Here is a 24460-nt window from a genome sequence, read left to right on the forward strand (position 1 = left end):
GCCGAAGCTTCAAAGGTCAGCACCAACACTTTGAATTCTTCTCATAAACGTACTGGGAGTCATTGTAGATCTTTCAGGACCGGTGTTGTATGGTCCTCCGGAGGCCACTCCCAGTCACCAGTCTAGCTGCTGCACTCTGGATTAGTTGTAGTTTCCAGGTCACATTCAAAGGTAGCCCCACGTAGAGCAGTTCAAATCACAATCAATTAATGCTTCAACCTGTGCTGTATCATTCTAAATGTCCTCTGAATCTTCTGTTAACTGCATGGGGGGGGGTGCGAGGCAGGGCTCTGTATTTCCCTTCTCTGCAGCTATACAGTGGTACCTCAGGTTACAGATGCTTCAGGTTACGGACGCTTCAGGTTACAGTCTCCGCTAACCCAGAAATAGTACCTCAGATTAAGAACTTTGCTTCAGGATGAGAACAGAAATTGCACAGCGGCAGCAGGAGGCCCCATTAGCTAAAGTGGTACCTCAGGTTAAGAACAGTTTCAGGTTGAGAACGGACCTCCAGAACTAATTAAGTTCTTAGCCCTAGGTACCACTGTATGGAAGTCATGTTTAGTACCTGCCCCAATCATATAGAAAGAAGGGGAGGGGGCTGATGTTTAAGACCAAAATAGCCCCACAGAGGAGTGCAGTACCTTTCCCCACCTGCAACTTATGTCTTAAAGGTTGTCTCTTCAACCCAGGGTGTGCCCAGACAACCTGTTTATTTGAGCATTCATCCCAAATTTATTTGCACGGAGATGAAATAGTGTTGGCTATTTATTTATTTATAATAATATTTATTACTTTTCCAACAATTTAAACACTACAAAAAAAAGAACAATACAATAAAAAAGAACAATACAATACAATACAAAAAACACTACATAACACTAACACATTAAACTAACAAAACAAAACAAAAACAATTTAAAACACATAAAACAATTTCAATATCTTATCTTTCAGTCACTTATTTCCACGACCTCCTCACACCTCCCTTTTTGTATTCCACTTCTGTTAATTGTTTCAGCAATTCCTTTCCATCTTCCTCTGTTTTCTATCCTGTAATTATCTTGACATATTCTAACCTTATCCTTTAATACTCTATTAATCTATTTATACTTAATTCCTTATAACACTTCTACTAAAGCCATATAACTTCATTCCCACATAGTGTTGGCTATTTAATGGGCATTCACTCTTTAATTGTTAGGGAAGAGGTTGGTGACATTGGATCAAAGCAAGTGTTATCCTGTACTTTTCCAGTCACTGCAGAAAGTCCAGCCTTTCCAGGGAAAAGGGCTTGTTGTACAGGACCTCCTGATCATCTAAAATTGCACAACCTGAATTTGCCGGCATGTGATCGGATCCCACTTGCAAACAGTGACAGTCTGGAAGTGCCCAGAAACTCTGACAGCAGAAGTTACCTTAGCTAGGAGAAAAAGACTGCGGGGAGGTGTGTCTCAGGCAGGATATAAATTCTGCACAACACCTGACTCATTTGCTGTTAAGGTCAGGAGTTCCCTCTTTCTACGTGACTTGTCATTTCTATGTCTAAATGAATAGAACAATTGCCACCATGTCTAATGTGCTCAAACGTGTGGTAAGATTTGAACAAGGGGCTTCTGGGTGACACATTTTAAAGCCACTACATTATACCAGCTCTCAGTTTTACTCTGCCCAGAATCACAGCACGTTCCTTTTTTAATTGGCAAAGAAGAAAATAATACCAGTGTGCTCTTAAAGGAATTATATTCACCTAGTTTCGAACACCTAAGAAAACTGTTTAAAACCGCACGAGAACAAGGAAGGTTGCAAGGTAGCTTTATCCCTCAACATGAGCAACTTTCTAAATAACGTCTATGTTTTGGGTCGTTTCTCATACGGCTATCAGACAGCACTGCTGAAACACAACTTCCTGCTTCTGTTTGTAATCAAACGACAGGTCCCCAAGTCCTTTTTTCTTTTGAAAGCAAGCTTGGCTGATCTTATCGGCCCTTTATTTTTCATTCTCTGATTACAACCTCAGAGATTTTATCGCCGTGAATATCTATTGTAAATTTCACTCCTGTTGCAAGTTAGGCAGTTAGTGCAAGCACTAAGAAGGAATCGTTATTAAAGAATCACATTTATTTATATAGTCTTGCTGCCTCGGTGGTGGCGAATGAGTCCCTAGGCAATCAGGGGAACAGACTGATTTGCAAGAAGTGTCACTTTCTGGCATAGCACTAGTAACCTGAGCTAATCAACGTCACCCTTACAGCTGCTGCACCTGTGTTGTTGCTGTTGTTTAGTCGTTTAGTCATGTCTGACTCTTCGTGACCCCATGGACCAGAGCATGCCAGGCACTCCTGTCTTCCACTGCCTCCCGCAGTTTGGTCAAACTCATGCTGGTAGCTTCGAGAACACTATCCAACCATCTCGTCCTCTGTCATCCCCTTCTCCTTGTGCCCTCCATCTTTCCCAACATCAGGGTCTTTTCCAGGGAGTCTTCTCTTCTCATGAGGTGGCCAAAGTATTGGAGCCTCAGCTTCAGGATCTGTCCTTCCAGTGAGCACTCAGGGCTGATTTCCTTCAGAATGGATAGGTTTGATCTTCTTGCAGTCCATGGCACTCTCAAGAGTCTCCTCCAGCACCATAATTCAAAAGCATCCATTCTTCGGCGATCAGCCTTCTTTATGGTCCAGCTCTCACTTCCGTACATCACTACTGGGAAAACCATAGCTTTAACTATACGGACCTTTGTTGGCAAGGTGATGTCTCTGCTTTTTAAGATGCTGTCCAGGTTTGTCATTGCTTTTCTCCCAAGAAGCAGGTGTCTTTTAATTTCGTGGCTGCTGTCACCATCTGCAGTGATCATGGAGCCCAAGAAAGTAAAATCTCTCACTGCCTCCATTTCTTCCCCTTCTATCTGCCAGGAGGTGATGGGACCAGTGGCCATGATCTTCGTTTTTTTGATGTTGAGTTTCAAACCATATTTTGCGCTCTCCTCTTTCACCCTCATTAAAAGGTTCTTTAATTCCTCCTCACTTTCTGCCATTAAGGTTGTGTCACCTGCATATCTGAGGTTGTTGATATTTCTTCTGGCAATCTTAATTCCAGCTAGGGATTCATCCAGCGCAGCCTTTCGCACCTGTAACAGCCACCAATTCTGCTTGCAAGAAAGTGGCTGTACATTTGTAAGGGCATCATGGGGCACAGACTCCAATGAATGAATCTGTGGTTCGGGCAGGACTGGTGAGGAGTCACAGGTGCCTCCCTCTCTTGCTGCGACCAGCTCCCCTCTGCCCTTGTATCCCAGAATCAGAAGAGGCATGAAAAGGGCAGAGGAGATATTGGCCGCAAACAGGCACAGTCTCTGGTTGCTTGGGAAAAGCCTGGGGGGAGAGGAGGGGACTTTCAGCCTTGGCGACTGGTTTTTCATGGACCTATTTGGGGATGAGCTGCTCCGTGCCTTAGGCCTGACACTCAGCCAAGTCTGCGGAGATTGTGTTTTTGCTCATAAAGAGTTACCTCCAACTTTGAACTGTGCAACTATTGACCGGCACACTCCTGTGATACACTGCAAAGGGCACTGCAAAAACTGCTTACAGGTCTACTGGGAATTAGGAATGCCTAGTCCCTGGGAAGTCAGTGGCACCTAATTCTCGGTATCTTATTGAAACTCAAGATATTCAGAGCTGACTTTCTGTTACTTTCAGTGAGACTATGAACAAAATGCGAGGCAGGCATCTGTGTTAGGTATTAATTAACAGTAGATGGACCGGTACAGGTGTAGCCAGGGCTGTGTGTATTCTGTAGCTGGTGCAAAAATTTCAGTTTGGCAGAGAATTTGGCATCCTGAGTATCTTAGCTTTCTGTCTTTTTAAAAAGATGAGTAAGTTTTTAGTCCTTTGTGCGATTGAAAATACATCTGCAACACGTGGTAAAATTTCAGAAGCTAGAAAGAGCACTGAGAAGGATTTATTTTTTTCAAAGTAGCTGGGTGTGCAAGTTCAGTGTTCTGGATAGTTTGTCATTCCCGAGCAGAAACAGGCACAACTATGCGAAAATAAGTGCCGCGTACACAGGTCCTTTTTTTTTTTTTAGGACGTTGCGTATACCCAACTCTGATTATAGAAAACTGTTATGATGTGATTGTAGAATAACCTTTTCCAGTTATCTTGCATGCAATGCCATTCTGGTTTATGATGGCACAAGCCGCATTTTGCAATTAGGATCGGAGTGCCAGTTAATTTGCTGTTTTTGGAAGGCACATGCTGAAGGCTCATAGTTGAAATCATTTTTCTCCTTGTCTTCATTCCCTTTTACTTCCTGGTTGCTTGTTCCCAGTCCAGAATAATCTTTCCTTTGTCACTCTGACCTTTTTTTGATCTTGGCCATCCTGCTTTCACTTGAGTTAAATTAGCCTAAAGAAATGGATCTGGTCCGTCTTTTCCTTTAATATGCTTGGTTTCACATGATCAGTGGCAGGTAGGGCAGAGGCCAAGAAATACACAACAAGGCTTCAAGCAATGATCTATCACGCTCCTTTCTTAACGGGGTCAAGAGAACTGAGCCTAAGTAAAGCAAGAACAGAAGAAGGCACACAAAAGGGGACCCCCATTCTTCTCTCTGGTGCCAGCCCTGGGCTTATGCAATCTGTTACTTGGAAGTAACAATCTCTTAATATTCTTAAGCGTCATAATTGTCTCTACAGTCAAGGGATAAATCATAGGTTGAAGCAGGAGAAAGGGAAAGGAGGAAAGCCCCTCATTGATCACAGCTCCATTTCCTGCCTCTATTGCCAGCCACCACAGGTTCTTAGAAGCAGTACATAATTTCAGTTTGTGCTCTGAATGTTCCTCCAGCAGAACACAGAATCACAGAATGGTTGCTGGACCCTGAGAGTCTTCTAGTCCAGCCTTCCCCCCTGCCCCCCCACAACGAAGGAATCTAAAGTAGGTCATACATGACAGTTGGCCATCCAACCTCTGCTTAAAAACCTCCAGGGAAGGAGAATCCACAACCTCTTGAGGGAATCCATTCCCCTGTCCAGCAGCTCTTACCCTCAGAAAGTTCTTCCTGGTGTTTAGTAGAAATCTCCTTTCCTGTAACTTGAATCCATTGGTTCGAGTCCTACCCTTGAGAAAACATGCTCGCTCCATCTTCCATGTGGCTGCCCTTTAGATATTGGGAGACGGCTGTCATTTCTCCTCTCGGCCTCCTCTTATCCAGGCTAAAACTGTTTTAGAGAAGTAAGGGCAGGCATAGTGGTGACATCACAGGCACAAGGCAATCAGTGCTTGGCACAGACAATTTTTGCTGCAAAGTTGCAGAATGGTTTTTTTGAGAACGGGACCCTAGAGAGCAGGGCCCGCCCAGGACGTTTTGCCGCCTGAGGGCAAACAGATAACGCTGCTACTGCCATCTCCTCTTCCACAGCCTCTCCACATGCTGAAGGCCGCAAGGGCATAATAGCAGGGTGAAGGGGGCCGGGTGGTAGTGAGTGACGTGGTGTTCAGAAGCTGGATCTGCCACCTGAAATGACCATCTCACCTGGCTTCATGGATGAGTAGGCCCTGCTGGAGAAGGCTGGACACCACGCGGATGTAAATGCAGTGATTGTGCTTCCTAATCACCCTTACTGCTGCAATTCTGTTATTTCTGAAGTCCAGGTTTTCATTATGAATGACCCAGGTCCGGTTCTTTAAAGTGAATTACCGTTGGGCTGCCTGAAAGCACCCAGATGGTTTTTTCCTCATTCCAGCCACTCCCTTGTCAATGGAGTCTGTCAGTTCCTCACCAGACACGCCAATTAATTCACCATGCTCCATCTCAATTACTGCGTTCCTGGTTGTTTTCCGTTTGGCCAATGCCTCACCTTTTTGCATCTGATCCTTGCAGTTAAAACACGGCACACAAGAAACACTAACAACCAACTTTAGTCTTTTCTCATGTAGATTCCTGCATTGCAGGGGGTTAGACTAGTTGATCTTAGTGGTCTCTTCCAACGCTACAGTTCTGTGATGCATGCTGCCTCCTGAGTGCTTAGAAAATTAATCGGAGAGCCCAAGTCCATGGATTCATATATGCAGATGTGCTGGTGGCAGCAATGATGCGTGTTGATTAACAGCACAAACAGCATGTTGATAAAGGCTGGGTAAACACTCCTGTTTGCTCTCCTGTATCCCATGTGCTCCCGCCATTGGTTCTGGAAGTGACGTACACATGACTTTAGAACTCATCCATATCTATTCTGTTATTGATTATGATTAAGGATAGTGTTTCATGTTCTGATTTCTCTTGCAACGTTTAGGATCGTAGAAGCTCTATTTATTTTCATTCTATACAGTGTGTTTCACAAAAGAGTCAGGGGGAGTGCAGTCAAGAGACAGAAAGAGAGAGAGAAAGAGAGAGAAATGGCTTCATTCAGTCAGACAGGAGGAAATAGTTCCTCATCAATGGCCCATTGAAAACAAACAATGAGCCAGATAATTTGCTGATTTTAGTAACACATGATTAATATATTTTGCACTGAATAGCACAATGACTTGAAACCGAAGCCGATGGGCAAACTGTACTTAAATTGCTAATGTTCTTAATATTATGAGTGTGGTAATCTGATACATGAAAACCTATTTTAAGGTAAAATCTAAGCAGTGCGATCTTGCGCAAGTTTTTGCGGAAGGAAGTCTCCCTGGATCTGTTGGGACTTACTCCCTGACTAATGGGCTTATCTGAAAGCACACCCCATTGAACTCAATGGAACTTACTTCTGAGTAGACATATATATGAGCAGGGATTTTTTTCAGCCACAACTTGTGGAAACTCAGTTCCAGCACCTCTCAAGTGGCCGCCATCTTGCCATTGCTAAGAAAATGAGGAAGGTGTTGAAGGTGAGTTCTGGCACCTTTTTTTCCTAGAAAAATAGCACCGTATATGAGTTTTCTTAATTCTTCTCTGTCCCACTAGTTCTTTACTGAAAATGCTCATCAACTTTGGTCAGGTCTAATCTTTCCTTTCACCATCTGAGAATGCAAATAAGCCCGTGGTGTGTGTATGTGTGTATTGGGTGGGGGGCAGCCTTGTTTGCTTTTAACAATTCTTCAGTATCTTTACCTGTTCTTATTTTTTGTCATAGACTGGTTGGGTACAGAGGAGTAACCAGCTGGGGAACCCCCAAGGAAAGACGGCTCAGAGCCTGGGGAGTGCTGGTGGGACAATGATGAGTGGTCAGAGAGGGAGAAGACTTGGAAGAGGAGGTGTCTCAGTGAGCTGGGAGAGTCTGTGAAAGAGAGAAGTCAGGAAGCAGAGGCAGAGGCTGAAGCAGGCGAGTGAGAGGTGGGAAGTCAAGAGGCAGAGATGAGTCAGGCTAGTGAAGAGTCACAGGTGTCTCCCCACCCCACTCCACTGCTGCAGTGAGCTCCCCCTCGACTCCCAGAACCATGAGAGGCATGAAATGGGAGGAGCAAAGATAGGCTGCACACAGGTGTAGTATCTGATTGTGTGCAAGAAGACCTAGAGAGGAGGTAAGGTAAAGGTAAGGGACCCCTGGATGGTTAAATCCAGTGAAAAGCGACAATGGGGTTGTGGTGCTCATCTCGCTATCAGCCCGAGGGAGCCGGCATTTGTCCAGGTCATGTGGCCAGCATGACTAAACCACTTCTGGTGCAACGGGACACCGTGACGGAAACCAGAGCGCACGGAAATGCTATTTACCTCCCCGCTGCAGCAGTATCTATTTATCTACTTGCACTGGCATGCTTTCGAACTGCTAGGTTGGCAGGAGCTGGGAAAGAGCTCACTCAGTTGCAGGGATTTGAACTGCTGACCTTCTGATCGGCAAGCCCAAGGGGCCCAGTGGTTTAGACCACAACACCACCCGCGTCCCGAGAGAGGAGGAGACATAGATGGCTGTGGGGAGGAGGGGACTTTTAGTCTCAGCAACTGATTTCATGGGAGTAAGACCTAAAGGGAATGAGCTGCTGTGCTCATTAGGCCTGAAATTCTGTCCAGTCTGTGAAGATCATGTTTCACTAATAAAGAGTTATCTCCGGTTTTGAACTGTGTGATATACTGACTGACTGGCTCTGTGACATTTTTATGTCAGCCGCCTTGAGGGGGAAAGGCAGGGTATAATAATAATAATAATAATAATAATAATAATAATAATAATAATGGTTTTATTATTTATACCCCACTTATTATTATTATTATTATTATTATGGATTTACAGAGGTTTTGAGTGCTGCCTTTTTCTCCCTGCTGATTCCCCACTATGATTAGTCTGCTCCTTTCCACAGTTTGGGAAGATGTGTTTTAAAGAACTGGATTTAATGGATAGGGATTTGGTGAAATTATTCCCACAGAAATTACAAGATTTCTAGCTCAGCAATAACACTGTATTTTCCTTTGGGGTTTATTTGGGGGATCTATTAAAAACTGAAATCTATCATTGTTGCCACTGTCATATTTAACCTGAAAGTCTAGAGATTTTAAATATTTACAATCTGCCTTTCCATCAAGTGATCTACAAAACAGCTTACAATACAGGAAGGGGAAAAAATACCAGACCTCTTAATCATTTGGCTGGTGACAATGGACAGAACAACCTTGCTGCTCCCTTCTATAGCCCCCAGGCCAGCCTTCCTCAACTTGATGCCTTACAGGTAATTTTGTACACCCAACTCCCATCATCCCCAGCCAGCATGGCCAATGGTCAAGGATAATTGGAGTTTGAGTCCGAAACATCTGGAAGTCACAAGGTAGCAAAAACCTGCCACAGACAGTTAGAGCAAATTTATTTCTGGAAGGAAGAATTAATGTTCTGGCAGTTGGTTCTTTTCTGGTTGGTGTCTGGGGCTAGGTTGCTCTCTCAGAAGGGAGAAGAGAAGTATGGGAGATGGTTTTACAAGGTGAAATAATACTGGGTATATTGGACTATTTTTATGAGTAAATATACAATTTTCTCCTGCACTTTCTTAGATGTACCTCCTGCTCTTTGGTTGGGTTGACCTTCCCCATGTCTCTTACTGGACCATAACCCTCCAGGAATCCTTTGTGGCAAAAAAGGCTTGAGTGTCCTAGAGTGTCCAGTCATGTTTGCTTCCCCTGCCCTACCTGTTACATAGAAGTTGGCCAGTTCCTGTCTGGTAGATATATGGAACTATAGTTGTCCACTAGATCAGGAGATCCCAGACTGTGGCCTGAGGACCACCAATGGCCTGTGAACTTCATTCAGGTGGTCCATGGCATGTCTGTAAAATGGCAATTAAAAATCATGCCGCATCTAGCAAATATCATTGAAATTGCTGCAACAGGCAGAAAAATTACTAAGTAGTCTTCCAAGACTCCCAGCTATTTCCAAGCGGTCCACTGGAGGGAAAGCTCAGGGAGCTCTGTACTATACAAAATGGGTTATATAAATGGGGAAGCAATCTAACCAGCATGTCTCTGGAGAGGGAGCTGCCAAATCTGACTCACAGTTTGGTCCTATACATATTTATTAGTGATTTTTTAAAAAACCCATTGTGCCCAACAAAGCTTAGGTCTCATTCAGATATCCGCTTGTCCTGCTGCTTTCACCTGGGGAAACCTGATCTTTACCTCTGACTGGTTTTCCCAGGGTAAGCTACAGGAGCAAACAGAAAACCACTCGGCCCCATGGTTTCTGGGCATGGGACCAGCAGGAGTCCTTAATCCACTGTAGGTGTGTTTAGGACTGCAGTCTATATATTCCTTGCATTGGCACTGGGGCTTGGGACTGATTGGGAAGTGGAAATTGAGCTCAGAAGTCAAAGAAAGGCTTTGGAGGGTCCTATCTTGGCACATTCCTGTATTTTGCACACACCATCCAGTTAAACAACACAAAACTCTTGGAAGAATTCCATGTTTTCGATTAATTTTACTAGACTGAAACAAAATCACAAAACAGCTTTGTTCAGAGAAGGGAGCTTGTGTGGTCCAGTTTGTTGAGCTGGGATGCACGATGACTTCACGTTGAAAAGACAAGTAACTCGCTCTCCATCACATCTGTCCTTCTGTGAAAACTAAATTTATGCCAGGTTTGGCCAGTCCAGGCCTTTTTATATATTCCATTTCTCCCTGACCCTATAATTTGCAGGATTAAAGAGTATAATGTTCTCTCCTTGTCTCTTTCCGTTTCTTCCGTATACAAAGCATACTAACAGTTTCACTGTAAGGTAATTGATTGACTGCAAGGAATATCTGTAAGCAAAGCAAGGCTGGCGCTCTGAAAACATTTGCTGCCTGTTTAAATTGCCTGTTAAATCCTTAAATATACTTAAGCAGCTTGAAAACGTATTTTAATATATTCACAGTCAAGCCAACTGTTCTGTGCTTCATGGTATTACTTTATGCATAACATTGTGTTTAAATGGAGAGAGAGAAATGTAAGTTACTGTAGAAAATGTTTTTGGTCCTGGTCCAGTCCGTTTCTTCAGCTAATTGTTTTGACCTATTGCATCTTAAAATGCAAGTTGTATAGGAATAGCCAAATTAGCAACAATAGGCACGTGAAGTTTGTATATATTGTTTGTTATGCCCATGTGTGTGTGTGAGTAGCACAAGTTCTCAGTGTATTTAAATGCTTTCCAAAATGCTTGATTTGGCTCCTGAGAACCTTGAATAGAAGGAAGTCTGTTGAAGGTCTCCTCTTTCCCACTCCCTGTGTTCTCCTAAAACCCACTAGAATGGGGTGTCATGGGGAACTGGGGGGGCAGAGGGGAAGGAGGCAAAATTGGGCAAAAACCCTTTCCTCCCATTCATGGTCCTCAGAATCCTACCCTCTGTGTTACCGCTTCTTCCCAGGCAAAAGGGGAGGGGGGAACGACACATTTTTAAGGTACAGTGGTACCTCGGTTTTCGAACATCTCCATTGACGAACGTTTCGGTTTTTGAACGCCATAAGCCCGGAAGTAAATGCTTCTGTTTTTGAACACACTTCGCAAGTCAAACAGCTTCCACTGTATTTTTCTCAGTTTTCTCTATTAAATTTGCAGGGGGCTGTTTGCGCCTCAGTTTTCAAACATTTCGGAACTCGAACGGACTTCTGGCATGGATTACGTTCGAAAACCGAGGTACCACTGTAATGGTAGGAAAGATTTGTTTAAAGCACCAGCAGCTAGCTTGAACCCAAGTAGTTAACGTAGTACAGTGGTACCTCAGGTTACATACGCTTCAGGTTACAGACTCCGCTAACCCAGAAATAGTACCTCAGGTTAAGAACTTTGCTTAGGATGAAAATCGTGCAGAGGCGGCGCAGTGGCAGCAGGAGGCCCCATTAGCTAAAGTGGTGCTTCAGGTTAAGAACAGACCTCCAGAACGAATTAAGTTCTTAACCCGAGGTACCACTGTATCCATATTCACCAGCAGGGGAGGGAGATTTGAGAGAGGAGGGTAGTTTGAGAGGATGCCAATCTATCCCACGGTCCAAATTCATCACCCATGTGCTTGCCTATGTCCCCTCCACCATGCCCAGGGACAAAGCTTCACCTGTCTTTAACATCTTGGCAAGAATTCAGGAAAGGTTCTCTAACAATTCAGGCCTGCGGACAAACTCAGCCATATGCACAGAGGTTATACAGAGCCCAGATTCACAAGCTGTCTTTTCCTTGGCCGGCTGCACCCACGCACCCACTGAAACCATGTCATTCAAGGGGCAGGGAAGGGTTTGAAGTGGCCCAACAGAAAGCGGGTGTAAATGAAAAAGAAAAACCAATCTGGAACAACAGGCATGACGACCCTAATCTGTTTATACTGGCAGAGGAACAAATAAGGCTGTCATCCGTATTTAATTTATGAAACTAGAAATGGGTGCGTGTGGTTTTATTTTGGGAAGGGGAAAAAAGGGCTGCAGTGATCAAATTGTCCGACAGCCTTCACAAACAAAACATTTTCTGCAGAACCCTTGGTTCCACAGCCCAATGCACAACTCAGTATGGTTGAGAACACCGTTCAAGTAGTTTCACGGTGGAACAAGTTACTCTTCTTAGATGAATTTAGTAAGTGTCACAAGTTCTATGGGACTTTTAGGACCCAATTTCCAGATCTGTGGCCATGAAATGGAAGCATCTGGAGACGGTTTGGAGTTTCGTTTTTGATGCTTTGTCACTAAAGGAGCAATCCTACAGAGCAGGATCCTCTGGGCTGGATCCTGGTTCAGCTCGCTCATCCTTGGCTCATCCAGGGATCTACCAACATATCTTCCCAGATGCCAAACCCAGTAGATCTTAAGCTTAAATACACCCTGGATCCTAAACCCATTTGGCTTGGTCACATGACCTGACAGCCTGATGTAATTCAAGTCAGCAAAAATGGGCGGTGTTCTTCAAACACTATTTCAAAGGCTTGCTTTCCATCTGCTGGGCTTAGGCCAGCTCAGAATGGTTTCAGGCAGGCTGGTGGTGGGGTTTTTTAGGCAGAGGGTAATATTGTTTGCTTCCTTTAGGGGCTCACCTGGTGCCATCATTACATATCTTTAGGCACCAGGTGAAAATATTCCTTTTTACCAGGCCTTGGGCCATTAAATAATCTATGGCCTCTAAAATGTGTGTGTATTATGTTTCTTTTATTATGCTGCGTAATTACGTTCCTAATGTTTTACAACGCCCTAGGACCTTTGGATAAGGGGTGGTCTATAATTTGAATTATTATTATTAATGATGATTATAATAATAATAGATCCTGGTGTCAGGGATCAGTCCTGGATTCACAGAATCCATCCCGGTTTCTAATTTGATCCCAGAATGTTCCGCTTTTCTTTAGGATGTCCCTATTTTCATTGGAGAAATGTTGGAGGGTATGGCCTTATCTGACCCCCCCCCCAAGCCAAAGAGATAAGTAACTACACAACCTTCAGAAGACAACTGAAGGCACCCTGTATAGGGAAGGTGGTTTTTTTTAAATGTTTAATGGTTTATTATGTTTTATATATGTTGGACGGCACCCAGAGGGGCGGGAGCAACCCAGTCAGATGAGTGAGGTATAAATAGCAAAATTATTATGGTGGAATAAGATGCGATATTTTAATCAGAGAGGGTCTGGAGTTATCGGACCCTAGACGGGGCTGGCGCAACCCACTCAGATGGGCAAGGTATAAAGAGTAAAATTATTATTGTGGAACAAGACGTTCCTATTTTCATCAGAGGAAAGTTGGAGGGTGTGTAATAAGCATCATCCTAATAGACAGACGGCCAACCCTACCTGGAATTACAGACCTCTCCCCAGCGAGGGCAGCAGGAGGAGGGTCGCCCCCCCTCCCGCCTCAGCCTTCCTCCCGGGGCCCCGTCGCCCTGGCCAGGCGGGCCGCGAGGGCTCGCCGCCCGGGGTGGGGCGTGGGGCGGCCGGCTCCTCCCTCGCCGCCGGGAGGATGCTGCCGCCCGGGTGGGGAGCTCGGCCGGGGCGCTCAGTCGCTCCGTGCGCTCCGTCGAGGCTGCGAGGAAGGGCCGTGCGCTCTCGCCTCCCGCTCCGAGAGCGCAGCGCTCCATCTTCTCCTCCTTCCCGGCCATGGCCAACTCGTCGGCCGAGATCCTCGCTTTCCTGCTGGTCATCTCGGGCTGGGTGCTGGTGTCGTCCACGCTGCCCACGGACTACTGGAAAGTGTCCACCATCGACGGCACTGTCATCACCACGGCCACCTTCTGGGCCAACCTGTGGAAGACGTGCGTGACCGACTCCACCGGCGTCTCCAACTGCAAGGATTTCCCTTCCATGCTGGCGCTGGACGGTGCGCAAGTCCCTCTTCTTCTCTATCCGCCGCCTCCCTTGGAAGCAGATGGGTCTCCTCGGAGATCCGGGATGGTGGGGAGGGCGAGAGGGAGGAGGAGGAGAAGGAGAAGGAGAGGGTTCTTTTTTTGTAGGAACAGCTCCTCGCGCTTCCCGATGGCCACGGTGGAGGCTCTTTGCGCTCCCCTGGACCTTCTCTGCGCCCCTTACTTGGGAATAAGCCGCGTTGGATCCAGCGAGACTTACTTCCGAGTAAACACGCCTCGGGAAAGGTCCAGCTGCAAAGTAATGCACGAGGAGGCTGGAGACCTCTGATCCATTTTCTAAGATCCGTGGGAATGGGAATATAAATATTTTCACAATTATTATTTTTTTAAAAAAAAAGAATTCTGAAACTATACCATTTCCCTCCCACTGATTTTTATTTTTGTGTGTGTTTTTGTCTCCATCTTAAAAATATATAAAGTTTGTATTTCAGCTGATGATAATAAGAAAAAGGGGTTTTGATGTACAGGTGTGAACATATTTCCCCCAAGTACAGATGGAAACATCTCAACAGTTGTGAACCATTTCCCCCTTCTCTTTTTTTGCTAATACTTTGTTTTTGAACTTTACTTGCAACCCAGGATAATTGCTGTGAGTTTTATTTTAAGTGCTGAAGGGTTTGCTGATTGCTCTATAGGAGACCAAACTGTTTGCGGCTGCCAAATGTTTTCACTGCTTTTTGGTCTTGGAGAGCTTTTGACAATATTTAAGCTTCTTCCCTTTAAGTCTTCCCTTGGCTCGGAAGGCAGGCACCTTGGGAACTCAGCCATAACAGATTTCAAGGATCCCCTGGTTCTTATCCTGATGAAGGGGAAGAACAAATAGAAACCCCCACTTTCCCGAGCAACATCTGGAATGTAGTGCTTTTTGGAAATATTGCTTTCTCAGCTTATGCACTAGACAAGCATATAAACTATTTCCTCAGAAGCTAATATGTGCCGGTACCTCTAAGACAGTCCCGGATATGATCCTTGCCAGGTAGCTTTGTGCTTACCTCTTCCTCTTTACTGAATATGCAGGTAGGCTGAGAGGAATCAGCAAGGGGTTGGATATCAACAGCTGAAACAGACCTCCTTCGCAGGTGCCTTTCTCTTCTTTTGCAACTTCCCCCTCCCCCCCAAAAAACAACCCACCCCAATTTGTTGAAGAGTGACTTATTTATACCAGGGCATGTAATAGCTCCCTGTTCATCACCTGCCTCCAGGTGCCAAAGATATGCCCAGCATGCATTTGGGCACCTCATCTCCCCATCCTCCATCTGCTCTCTATGTTGGACCACTTTGGGAAGACACCACTTACCCCTTTAGGTGCTTTGAATGGTGTCCTGCAAGCACTTACTCTTCGGGAACAAGGGCTAGGTAGATTTGACCCCTCATTTCTCAGACCTATCTGGACACTCTGTCAGGGATGGACTTTAGTAATCTTTCATAATGTGAGGTCAAAATTTGGTACCCCCAAATAGATCTTCTCAGTTCTGGGTCTTCTCAATGCTGCACCTGCTCGGCTATGCTGCTGCCCTAAAGGTGTGCCTGGAGTTGATAGCGGGAAAGAATCGTGCGACCCGGAACTTCCATATTCTTGCTCCTCTTTCTAAACCATTTTTAAGCTGCTTTGCTAGTTGTGCAGTGGACGGAATGAAGTGTAATCTGACAAGCCATGTAGCTATTAACTCATCCCTGATAGCACCACATACTTGTCTGTGCCCTGCCAGCCAGTTCTCGTTGGTTTTGCTGCTGCTCCTTGCCACCCAAACCGCTTGCCTGCCTGCCCTGACCAAGGAGCAGGAGGAACAGCAAGTGGGCTGGTGAAATAGCCGCTGGACAGGTGAGGGATGAGAGGTAGCAGTGGCATCATGGAGAAGGTGGGCCAAGGGGAGGCATCAGTTGGTCCTTCCCCAACTGCTCAGCCTGTGAGTAGGAGGAGCTTAAGAAGTTGTCATCACTGCAAGGGGGGGGGCAGGTAAAGTTCCACTCCTTAGAAGTGAAAAGGGCCCTATCCAATGCCCTGTCTGAGGGAAACCCCTCCAAAAAAAAAACTCTGGGTAGGGTGGGTCTATAATCCATGGAGTCCATGGAGAGTGTCCTATCTAAGAGATTGATTGATTGATTCTATTTCTATGCTGCTTTTTATTAAAATAAATCCCAAAGCGGCTTACAAACAAAAGATAAAAATAACATGATGGAACATCACAGATACAACATAAATCGTATAGAATACTTAACAATGCCCTCTCCCAAACACACACACACCCAGTGCTGGTATTAGTTGAAAGGTAAAAAATTTAGCTGTTTAAACACTTCGTTGCAATACCAAAAGAAAAACATGCTGCTGTGTCCTGATGTAAGGGTTTCTTTTGGTTGTGTTGTTTTTCCTCTTTCCATTATAAACGCTTCAAGAGTAGCAAACTGGCTGGTATGTTAATTGTCTCAGCGCTGGGATGGCTATTATTATATTGAATGGTTGCTAAGCTTTTGTAGTGGCTTCACGGGGAAATAGTGAAAGGTTACCTAAATAGTGAAGCACAAGTGTTGTTGGAATCAGAAAGCTCTCCTAGAAATCCCTAGATATTAAAATTATTATTATTATTATTATTTTATATTCAGGTACCTGTTTTGTTTATCTTGAGGGGGGTCAGGGGTGGCAGTGGTTGGCTGAAAGAGACAAGAGAAAATAATGGATGCTATTGGTTTTAAGGCACAGTCCACCCAAAGCCAGCTCTTTGCTCATTTGACACCCGTGAGAGAAATTGAAGCAAGGGCTTCAACTCTGCAGTTGAAATCAATGGGACTTGAAAGTGCTTGATTTATTTTGGTTTTGATTAATAATAATAATAATAATAATAATAATAATAATAATAATAGGTCTCCCCAACCACTCTGAGCAGCTCCCAACAAAATATTAAAAACACGATAAAACATCAAACATTAAAAACTTCCCTAAACAGGGCTGCCTTCAGATGTCTTCTGAAAGTCAGGTAGTTGTTTATTTCCTTGACATCCGATGTGACGGCATTCTACAGGGCGGGCGCCACTACTGAGAAGGCCCTTTGCCTGGTTTCTTGTAACCTCACTTCTCGCAGGGAGGGAACCACCAGAAGGCCCTTGATGCTGGACCTCAGGTTGAACCTTCAGGTATACTGGGCTGAGGCTGTTAAGGGCTTTAAAGGTCAGCTCCAACATTTTGAATTGTGTTCAGAAATGTATTGGCAGCCAATGTAGGTCTTTCAGGACCAGTGTTATATGGTCCCAGCGGCCACTCCCAGTCACCAGTCCAGCTGCCACATTCTGAATTAGTTCCAGTTTCTGTGTCACCTTCAAAGGTAGCCCCACATAGTGCGCATTGTAGTAGTCCAAGCAAGAGATAACTAGAGCATGCACCACTCTGGCGAGACAGTCTGTGGGCAGGTAGGGTCTCAGCCTGCATACCAGATGGAGCTAGTAGACAGCCGCCCTGGACACAGAATTGACCTGTGTCTCCATGGACAGCTGTGAGTCCAAAATGAATCCCAGGTTGCACACCTGGTCTTTCAAGGGCACAGTTACCCCATGCAAGTCCAGGGACTCCTCCACACCCACCTGCCCCCTGTCTCCTAAAAACAGTACTTCTGTCTTGTCAGGATTCAACCTCAATCTGATTGTCCCCCTTGGTTTTTTTCCCACCTTACCTTTAGCAAAAGACTCCTGAGATGTCTAATGTTTTATTCTATTTTTTTAAAATAATAAATGCCTATAAAATTATGGCACATGCATACTTACACTTCCATCCTAAAGTTAAAATACCAAACTCTTTAGGCTCAGTTCTGGTTGAATTCCCATTGGTTGGCCCAGAATATCTGCAAATGAAGCCATCTTTTCCCTACAGTTCCTATGCTGACGTAAGCATGAAATCTTCCTGGATTCCTAGCTGGTTTCTGTAATCAGGGCTAGTATTAGTAGGGTGCACCAGTGTGATGACTTAGCCTTGCATATGAAGAACATGCAAGGATAAGGCAGGATCTATAAAGCACTGGATGACAGCCCAGTATTGCACATTCTGGCTGGGAGCATCTTCCAGCCCTGCAACCTAAGATTCTTTGATTGGACATGCCGGAGACTGAACTTGTGATTTTTCAGCAGACAAAGCTGGTGTTCTACCACTGAGCTCTGATCCTTCCATATAAATAACATTAATAACATAGGAAACTGCATTTTGTTGAGTCAGACCACTGGTCTATCTAACTCAATAGTGTCTATGGTGACTGGCAAGTAGTTCTTTAGCATTTCTGATAGGGTTCTCTCCAAACCCAACCTAGAGATTCAACATGGGACTTTCTGCATGCAGACATTAAAGGCAGTCCTTTCCCTCATAATCTGAGAGCTGATTTGCCTGCTCAGTGATCTTGTTCTCCTGACACAGTACCATTTCGAAATGGAATTCACTGTTGTGAGACAGGGTGATGATCATTACATGAGATGACTTTAAACAGCTATCACAAGTATTTGGGGAAGGCAGATATATCAATAGCGATTGACCATGATAGCTAAACAGAGCCTTTAGAGCAGGGGTCAGCAACCTTTTTCTGCCATCGGCCAGTCCACCGTCCCTCAGACCATGTGGTGGGCCAAACTATTTTTTTTTTTGGGGGGGGGGAATGAACGAATTCCTGTGCCCCACAAATAACCCAGAGATGCATTTTAAATAAAAGGACACATTCTACTCATGTAAAAACACGCTGATTCCTGGACCATCCGCGGGCCGGATTGAGAAGGCGATTGGGCCGCATCCCCTGCTTTAGAGTAAGCATGGGGAACCTGTGTGACCCATTAGATAGTGGGTCCAACTGTCAAAAAGGTGATTTCTTTTTTTTTAATATACTTTTTATTAGTTTACAACCAAAATTGTACATTTTTAACCAAATTTTCACAGATTATACTTTTGAGACTTCCTTCGATTTTTCTGGTAATCATCCATATTTACTCCTAACTAAAACGCATTTCCTTTTTTGCATTGCCTTTTAACTTTCACCTTTTCCAATATATATTTTCCCAAACAATACATCTTAACCTTTACAGTGCTTCTTGAAACCCCACTAGCGTTGTTTGTAAATCACATACATTTTTCAGATAATCTACAAACTTCCCCCAATTTTCGATGAACTTTTGATTTTTAGAATATCTTATTTTTCCAGTCAGTTTATCTAGTTCCGCATAGTCTATTAGTTTCATTCTCCAATCTTGAATTGTCGGTGTTTCTTCCTGTTTCCACTTCTGGGCTAGTAGAATTCTTGCTGCCACAACTGCATACTGGAATAGCTTACAGTCTTTCCTTCTTATTTCTTTCCCTGTGATTCCTAAAAGAAAAGCTTCTGGTTTCTTGACAAAAGTATATTTTAACATTTTTTTTAATTCATTATATATCCCTTCCCAGAAGTTCTTAACTTTCTTACATTCCCACCACATGTGATAAAATGTTCCCTCCTTTTCTTTGCATTTCCAACACTTATTGTCCGTTTTATACATTTTGGCTAATTTAACAGGTGTAATGTACCATCTATAGAACATTTTCATCACATTTTCCTTCAATCCCATGCATGCAGTGAATTTTAAATTTTCCTTCCATAATTTTCCCCAATCTTCAAATTGGATATTATATCCAAAATCTCTAGCCCAGTGTATCATTACTGATTTAACTTCTTCGTCCTTCGTACACCATTCCAACAATATCTTATACATTTTTGACAAAATCTTATTGTCACTATTGATTATATCAATTTGGAACCTGGAGTCTTTTTCTGCATACCCCTTTTCCTTTACATCTTTCTTAAACATTTCATTTACCTGGAAGTAGTGTAACCAATCATATACATAATCCTTGACTTGTTCATATGGTTTTAGTTTCCATTTTCCTTCTTCTTTCATTACCAATTCTCCGTATGTAGCCCATTTACCTCTCATATTAACTTTCTTTACGCTCATAACCTCTAACGGAGATAACCAGTGTGGAACCCTTGCATGTGCTAGAGAGGGAAGTGAGGGGCAGATGGGGCTCGTCCACCTGGGAAGGTAGCCCATCTAGGAGAAGGAAAGCTCTGGTCCCAAATCTCCACTGCCTTGCAGGGTAACTTCAGAAGAAGAAAATGCTAAGGAGTAAACCTTGCACAGGGACACAGGTGGTGCTGTGGGTTAAACCACAGAGCCTAGGACTTGCCGATCAGAAGGTTGACGGTTCGAATCCCCGTGACGGGGTGAGCTCCCGTTGCTCGGTCCCTGCTCCTGCTAACCTAGCAGTTCGAAAGCACGTCAAAGTGCAAGTAGATAAATAGGTACCACTACAGCGGGAAGGTTCGCCAGAAGCAGCTTAGTCATGCTGGCCACATGACCCAGAAGCTGTACGCAGGCTCCCTTGGCCAATAAAGCGAGATGAGCGCTGCAACCCCAGAGTCGGCCACAACTGGACCTAATGGTCAGGGGTCCCTTTACCTTTACCTTTAAACCTCACACAAATCTGCAGTGGAGTCCCTAAGATGGTTGGATGGTGCTTTGTGTGCCTCCTTCCAGCAACTCTTGCAGCCAAGATGGTGCCAAACATATTGTTCTGCTTTCTTTTGGACCACATCAGTGAGGTCAAGAGGGGGATCTTGCTGCCTGGGCAACCCAGGACCTTCATACACGTTACCTAGTCACTTTGACGCTGCTAACACAGTGGTTTGACTTCACCCCTGGAGGCACACTCCATTGTCTCTTGAGACAGACGGATGCCAACAACAGCCATCATCCCTGACCTTTGCCATGCTAGCTGGGCTCTATGGGAGTTGCAGCCCAACAACATATGGAGGCCACAGGGTTCCTGTCCCTGCATTAAAGGCAGTACACATGTAAGTACCAGGGGCCAACAAACTAAAGATAACTATTGCCTTCTTTCTCTGCTTGAGCTCCCATAAGCGCTTGGCTTGCCACCCTCTGTGTTTTGTTTGTTTTAAGCGTGTTCCCCATTTTTGATCCACTGGTGTATACATATCCATCTTTGATTTAAGGCCTCAATTGCTGCTAACGTTTTCTTCTTTAAAAAGTCCGCTGCATTAATAGAGCCAAAATAATCTAGTGGTTAGAGTGTTAGAGGAGAGGTGGGGTCCATATCATGCTATCTTTGCCATGGCCAAGGGGAATAAATATGTTATCACATCCTGTTATTTATTGCATGGATGAGCAAATGCGATGAGCAATATCTTCTCCAATGTGCTTTTGGGGATCTTCCCGTTTCTTCTCTCTCCTGATCTTGGATCTCATATAGATGCTTGTCATTATGTTATTAGGGCATGTCATTTTCTATCACCTCCTCCCTGACCCTTAACTCTCTCTCCTCCTGCCCTCCAAATTACAGATGTCAGAGATTTAACCTGGGACCTGCTGCTTGCAAACAATGTGGTCATCCATATAATAATCTTATTCCAGAGTCACTTGTATAGCTCTCATAGACAGAAACATCTTGTGCATCATAACACATAAAGTTATATTGCTTCTGAGGCAAAGAAAGACCTCAATCTTCCTGGTGTCGGCATATTTTAAAGCTTCTGTTATTGCACGGGACATGCATTAAGGCTAAGGAGTTGTGCTACGTTGCAGGTTTTTATACCGATTGACCCAGAGGTCCCTTCCGTCAACTCCTTTTCTCAGCTTGAAAGGCAAAATATTGATGTCTTCACCTTGTCCTCCGGGTAAATGGATGCACTCAGAGGGAAGCCATACCTGTGAAACAGAAGCTTTCCTTAAACTTGAGCCCTAAGGGTGAGGAAGGAGCGCCTGAAAGAAGCTCAGTTTCTTTCATCTTAGGGTTTAGGCTGATCAGATGTGAAGAGAATGAGAGATCCTCTTCTTTGAAGAGTTTTGCAAATAAGAATTTTGACAGGTGCAGGTTGTTGTTTTTCCCCCTCCAGTCTTGCATGGAAACGTGGGGTTTATCATTTGAGTTTTGGTGAATAAATGTTTGTGAGCGCAGGTGTAGCAGAGGTTGCGATCCCCCCCCCGCCGACTTCTGCTCCTGTGCAGAACAATTCAAGCTGTAAGAAGCTGGTGTAAGTTGCGCCAGGGTAGATTATGCCGGTGTAACTTACTTATTTCCATTCCAAACTCCAGGAACAGAGCTGCTGCCGGTTGAGGCAGCCCAAACCTAACAAAGAAAATAAAACAATAAAAAAGAGTTTGACTTACGCCACCCCTTTTGCCAGTGTAACTTCCACTGGATTGCTAGGTCACAGGACCGAGTTGAATGGAGTTTGGAATCAGGGCAAGTCTCTCATTGTGCCCAGTAGTGGGGTAGGAGAGCTGAAAATAATGCCAATACATTTCACATTTGGCAACCAGTGTGCCCTTTTGGTTTCAGATAGTTTATGGGTAAAAATAAAGGGACCCCTGACCATTAGGTCCAGTCGTGGTCGACTCTGGGGTTGCGGCGCTCATTTCGCTTTATTGGCCGAGGGAGCCGGCGTACATCTTCCGGGTCATGTGGCCAGCATGACTAAGCTGCTTCTGGCGAACCAGAGCAGCGCATGAAAACACCGTTTACCTTCCTGCCGGAGCGGTATCTATATATCTACTTGCACTTTGTGCTTTTGAACTGCTAGGTTGGCAGGAACAGGGACCGAGCAACGGGAGCTCACCCCATTGCGGGGATTTGAACTGCCGACCTTCTGATTGGCAAGTCCTAGGCTCTGTGGTTTAACCCACAGCGCCACCCACGTCCCCAGTACATGGGTAGACGAGTCTAAAAAGCCCAAGACACAAATTTTCACAGCCCTCTAGCAGCTATGGTGGCTCATTAACAGATGTAATGTATTTAGAAGAGGAGAAGAAGAAGAGTTTGGATTTGATATCCCACTTAGTCACTACCCGAAGGAGTCTCAAAGCGGCTAACAATCTCCTTTCCCTCCCTCCCCCACAACAAACACTCTGTGAGGTGACTGGGGCTGAGAGACTTAAGAGAAGTGTGACTAGCCCAAGGTCACCCAGCAGCTGCATGTGGAGGAGCGGAGACGCGAACCCAGTTCACCAGATTACGAGTCTACCGCTCTTAACCACTACACCAGGCTGGCTCTCTATTTAGCGTTAACTCTGGAAGTGTATACTGTAATCGATACTGACCAAACTGAGCCTTCTAATCTATATTTTGCTCTAGATGACAACCCCCCCCCCAATCCTTTGTTTGTATGGCTCAAGCATGCCTAGAGACGAAGGTCCTTTGCATTGCCATCTTCAACTCAAGCTAGTGGTCCAAAGAGATATGCAAACAGCAAGGCCTGTGTGGTTCGCAGGTGGTTGCTCCAAGCGCTCAAGAGTTGAGTTTTTCTTTTTTCTTTCTTTCTTTTTTCTTTTTTAAAATTTTATTAAAACTTTCCAAGTTCATACATTTCACTAATTTTACACATTTCACTAATTTTGCAATCATTTTGACATTTCTAAATTTGACTTCCTTCCCCCGCTTTCTGTAGTTCCTTACATTTATTTTTAATATATTCCGCATATCCAAATTAATTTAATTTGCTCATTTATTCATCTTCTTTAAATATATACTCTTATGAAACTGCAGGTTATTACAATAATCCTGCCAATGTTCTTATCTGTTTACAATTCATCTGTAAATATTCAATAAACCATTTCCATTCTTTTATAAAAAAAAGTTTGTTATCTTTATTTCTTATTCTTCTGGTAAGTTTCGCCGTTTCTGCATATTCTATAAGTTTTTGTATCCATTCTTCCTTTGCTGGGACTTCTGCTTCTTTCCATTTTGGGGCAAGTAACATTCTTGCCGATGTAGTCGCATACAGTGCTTTTTTTCTGGGGGGATGCAGGGATACACATACCCCTAAACATTTTGTGAATCTAAGTTTGGCCTCATTGAGGGGCAGTATTTCAATATGAGTAGGAAAATGAGAGTACCCCTAAACATTTTTTTTAAGAAAAAATGCACTGGTCACATACATGAATAAGCTTCTATACATTTTAGGTAGTTCTGTCCCTGTAATTCCCAAAAGAAAAGCTTCTGGGTTGTTGTTTTTTACAAACGTTATTTTAAACATCCTTTTCGTTTCATTATATATCATTTCCCAGTAATGAACAGCTGAGTTTTGGGCAGGCATTGACTGCATTACAAAGTTCCCCACCAGGAACGTCACAGCATGGATGATCCCAGTGGGCTTCTTGTAAATGCCGATCAGCGGTGTGCTGTTGTTTTGTACATTTCCATTTATTTTCAAGAATGATATCTAGGTGCAGAATAATAAAAAGTCTTTAGCAGTGCAGATATTGGTCACAATCTGCTATTGCAAAGATTGATGAATGCAATGCATGCGTCAGCTGTGTCGTTTAAAAAACATGTGTTTGTTGATCTTTTTGACAGCTGTGAAAAGTCAACAGGCTGTCCTGATCAGTAAAAACAGGATAAAAAAACCCCATAATGGTAACTGCTGATAGGCAGAGACAGGAAGTGATCAACTGCACTGTAGTTTCTCTTAGGAAACTTCATAGCACAGTTAATTCCAGTGGGCTTCCTGCAGCTACCAGATAGCTGACCTATGTGCTTCACTCTGTTGCAGTTACCATTATGGGTTTTTTTTATCCTTGGCTGCCATATTTCCTCCTTCTTCACACCTGACATCAAAAAGGACACCAGGTGTGGGGCTGAGGAAGCTAGTCTTGCAGTCACCTCCATCTCAGATGTGTTC

General features: G+C 44.2%; 1 protein-coding gene across 4 annotated transcripts in view; it reads left to right on the forward strand.

Moving 5' to 3' along the window:
• Positions 1-24460, forward strand: part of CLDN10 (claudin 10) — a 92910-nt gene that overhangs the window by 50425 nt on the left and 18025 nt on the right. The window contains exon 1 of one of the 4 annotated variants that reach the window (XM_053384594.1): positions 13356-13720. The exons of 2 other annotated variants lie outside the window; for them this stretch is intronic. In XM_053384594.1, the coding sequence (XP_053240569.1) occupies positions 13501-13720 (220 nt within the window). In that variant the 5' untranslated portion in view covers positions 13356-13500. Of the gene's footprint in view, positions 1-13355; positions 13721-24460 lie in introns of those variants that run through there. One more of the 4 variants, XM_053384590.1, reaches the window with a different exon arrangement.

Source organism: Podarcis raffonei, chromosome 4 (genome assembly GCF_027172205.1).
Source record: "Podarcis raffonei isolate rPodRaf1 chromosome 4, rPodRaf1.pri, whole genome shotgun sequence".
Taxonomy (NCBI): Eukaryota; Metazoa; Chordata; class Lepidosauria; order Squamata; family Lacertidae; genus Podarcis; species Podarcis raffonei.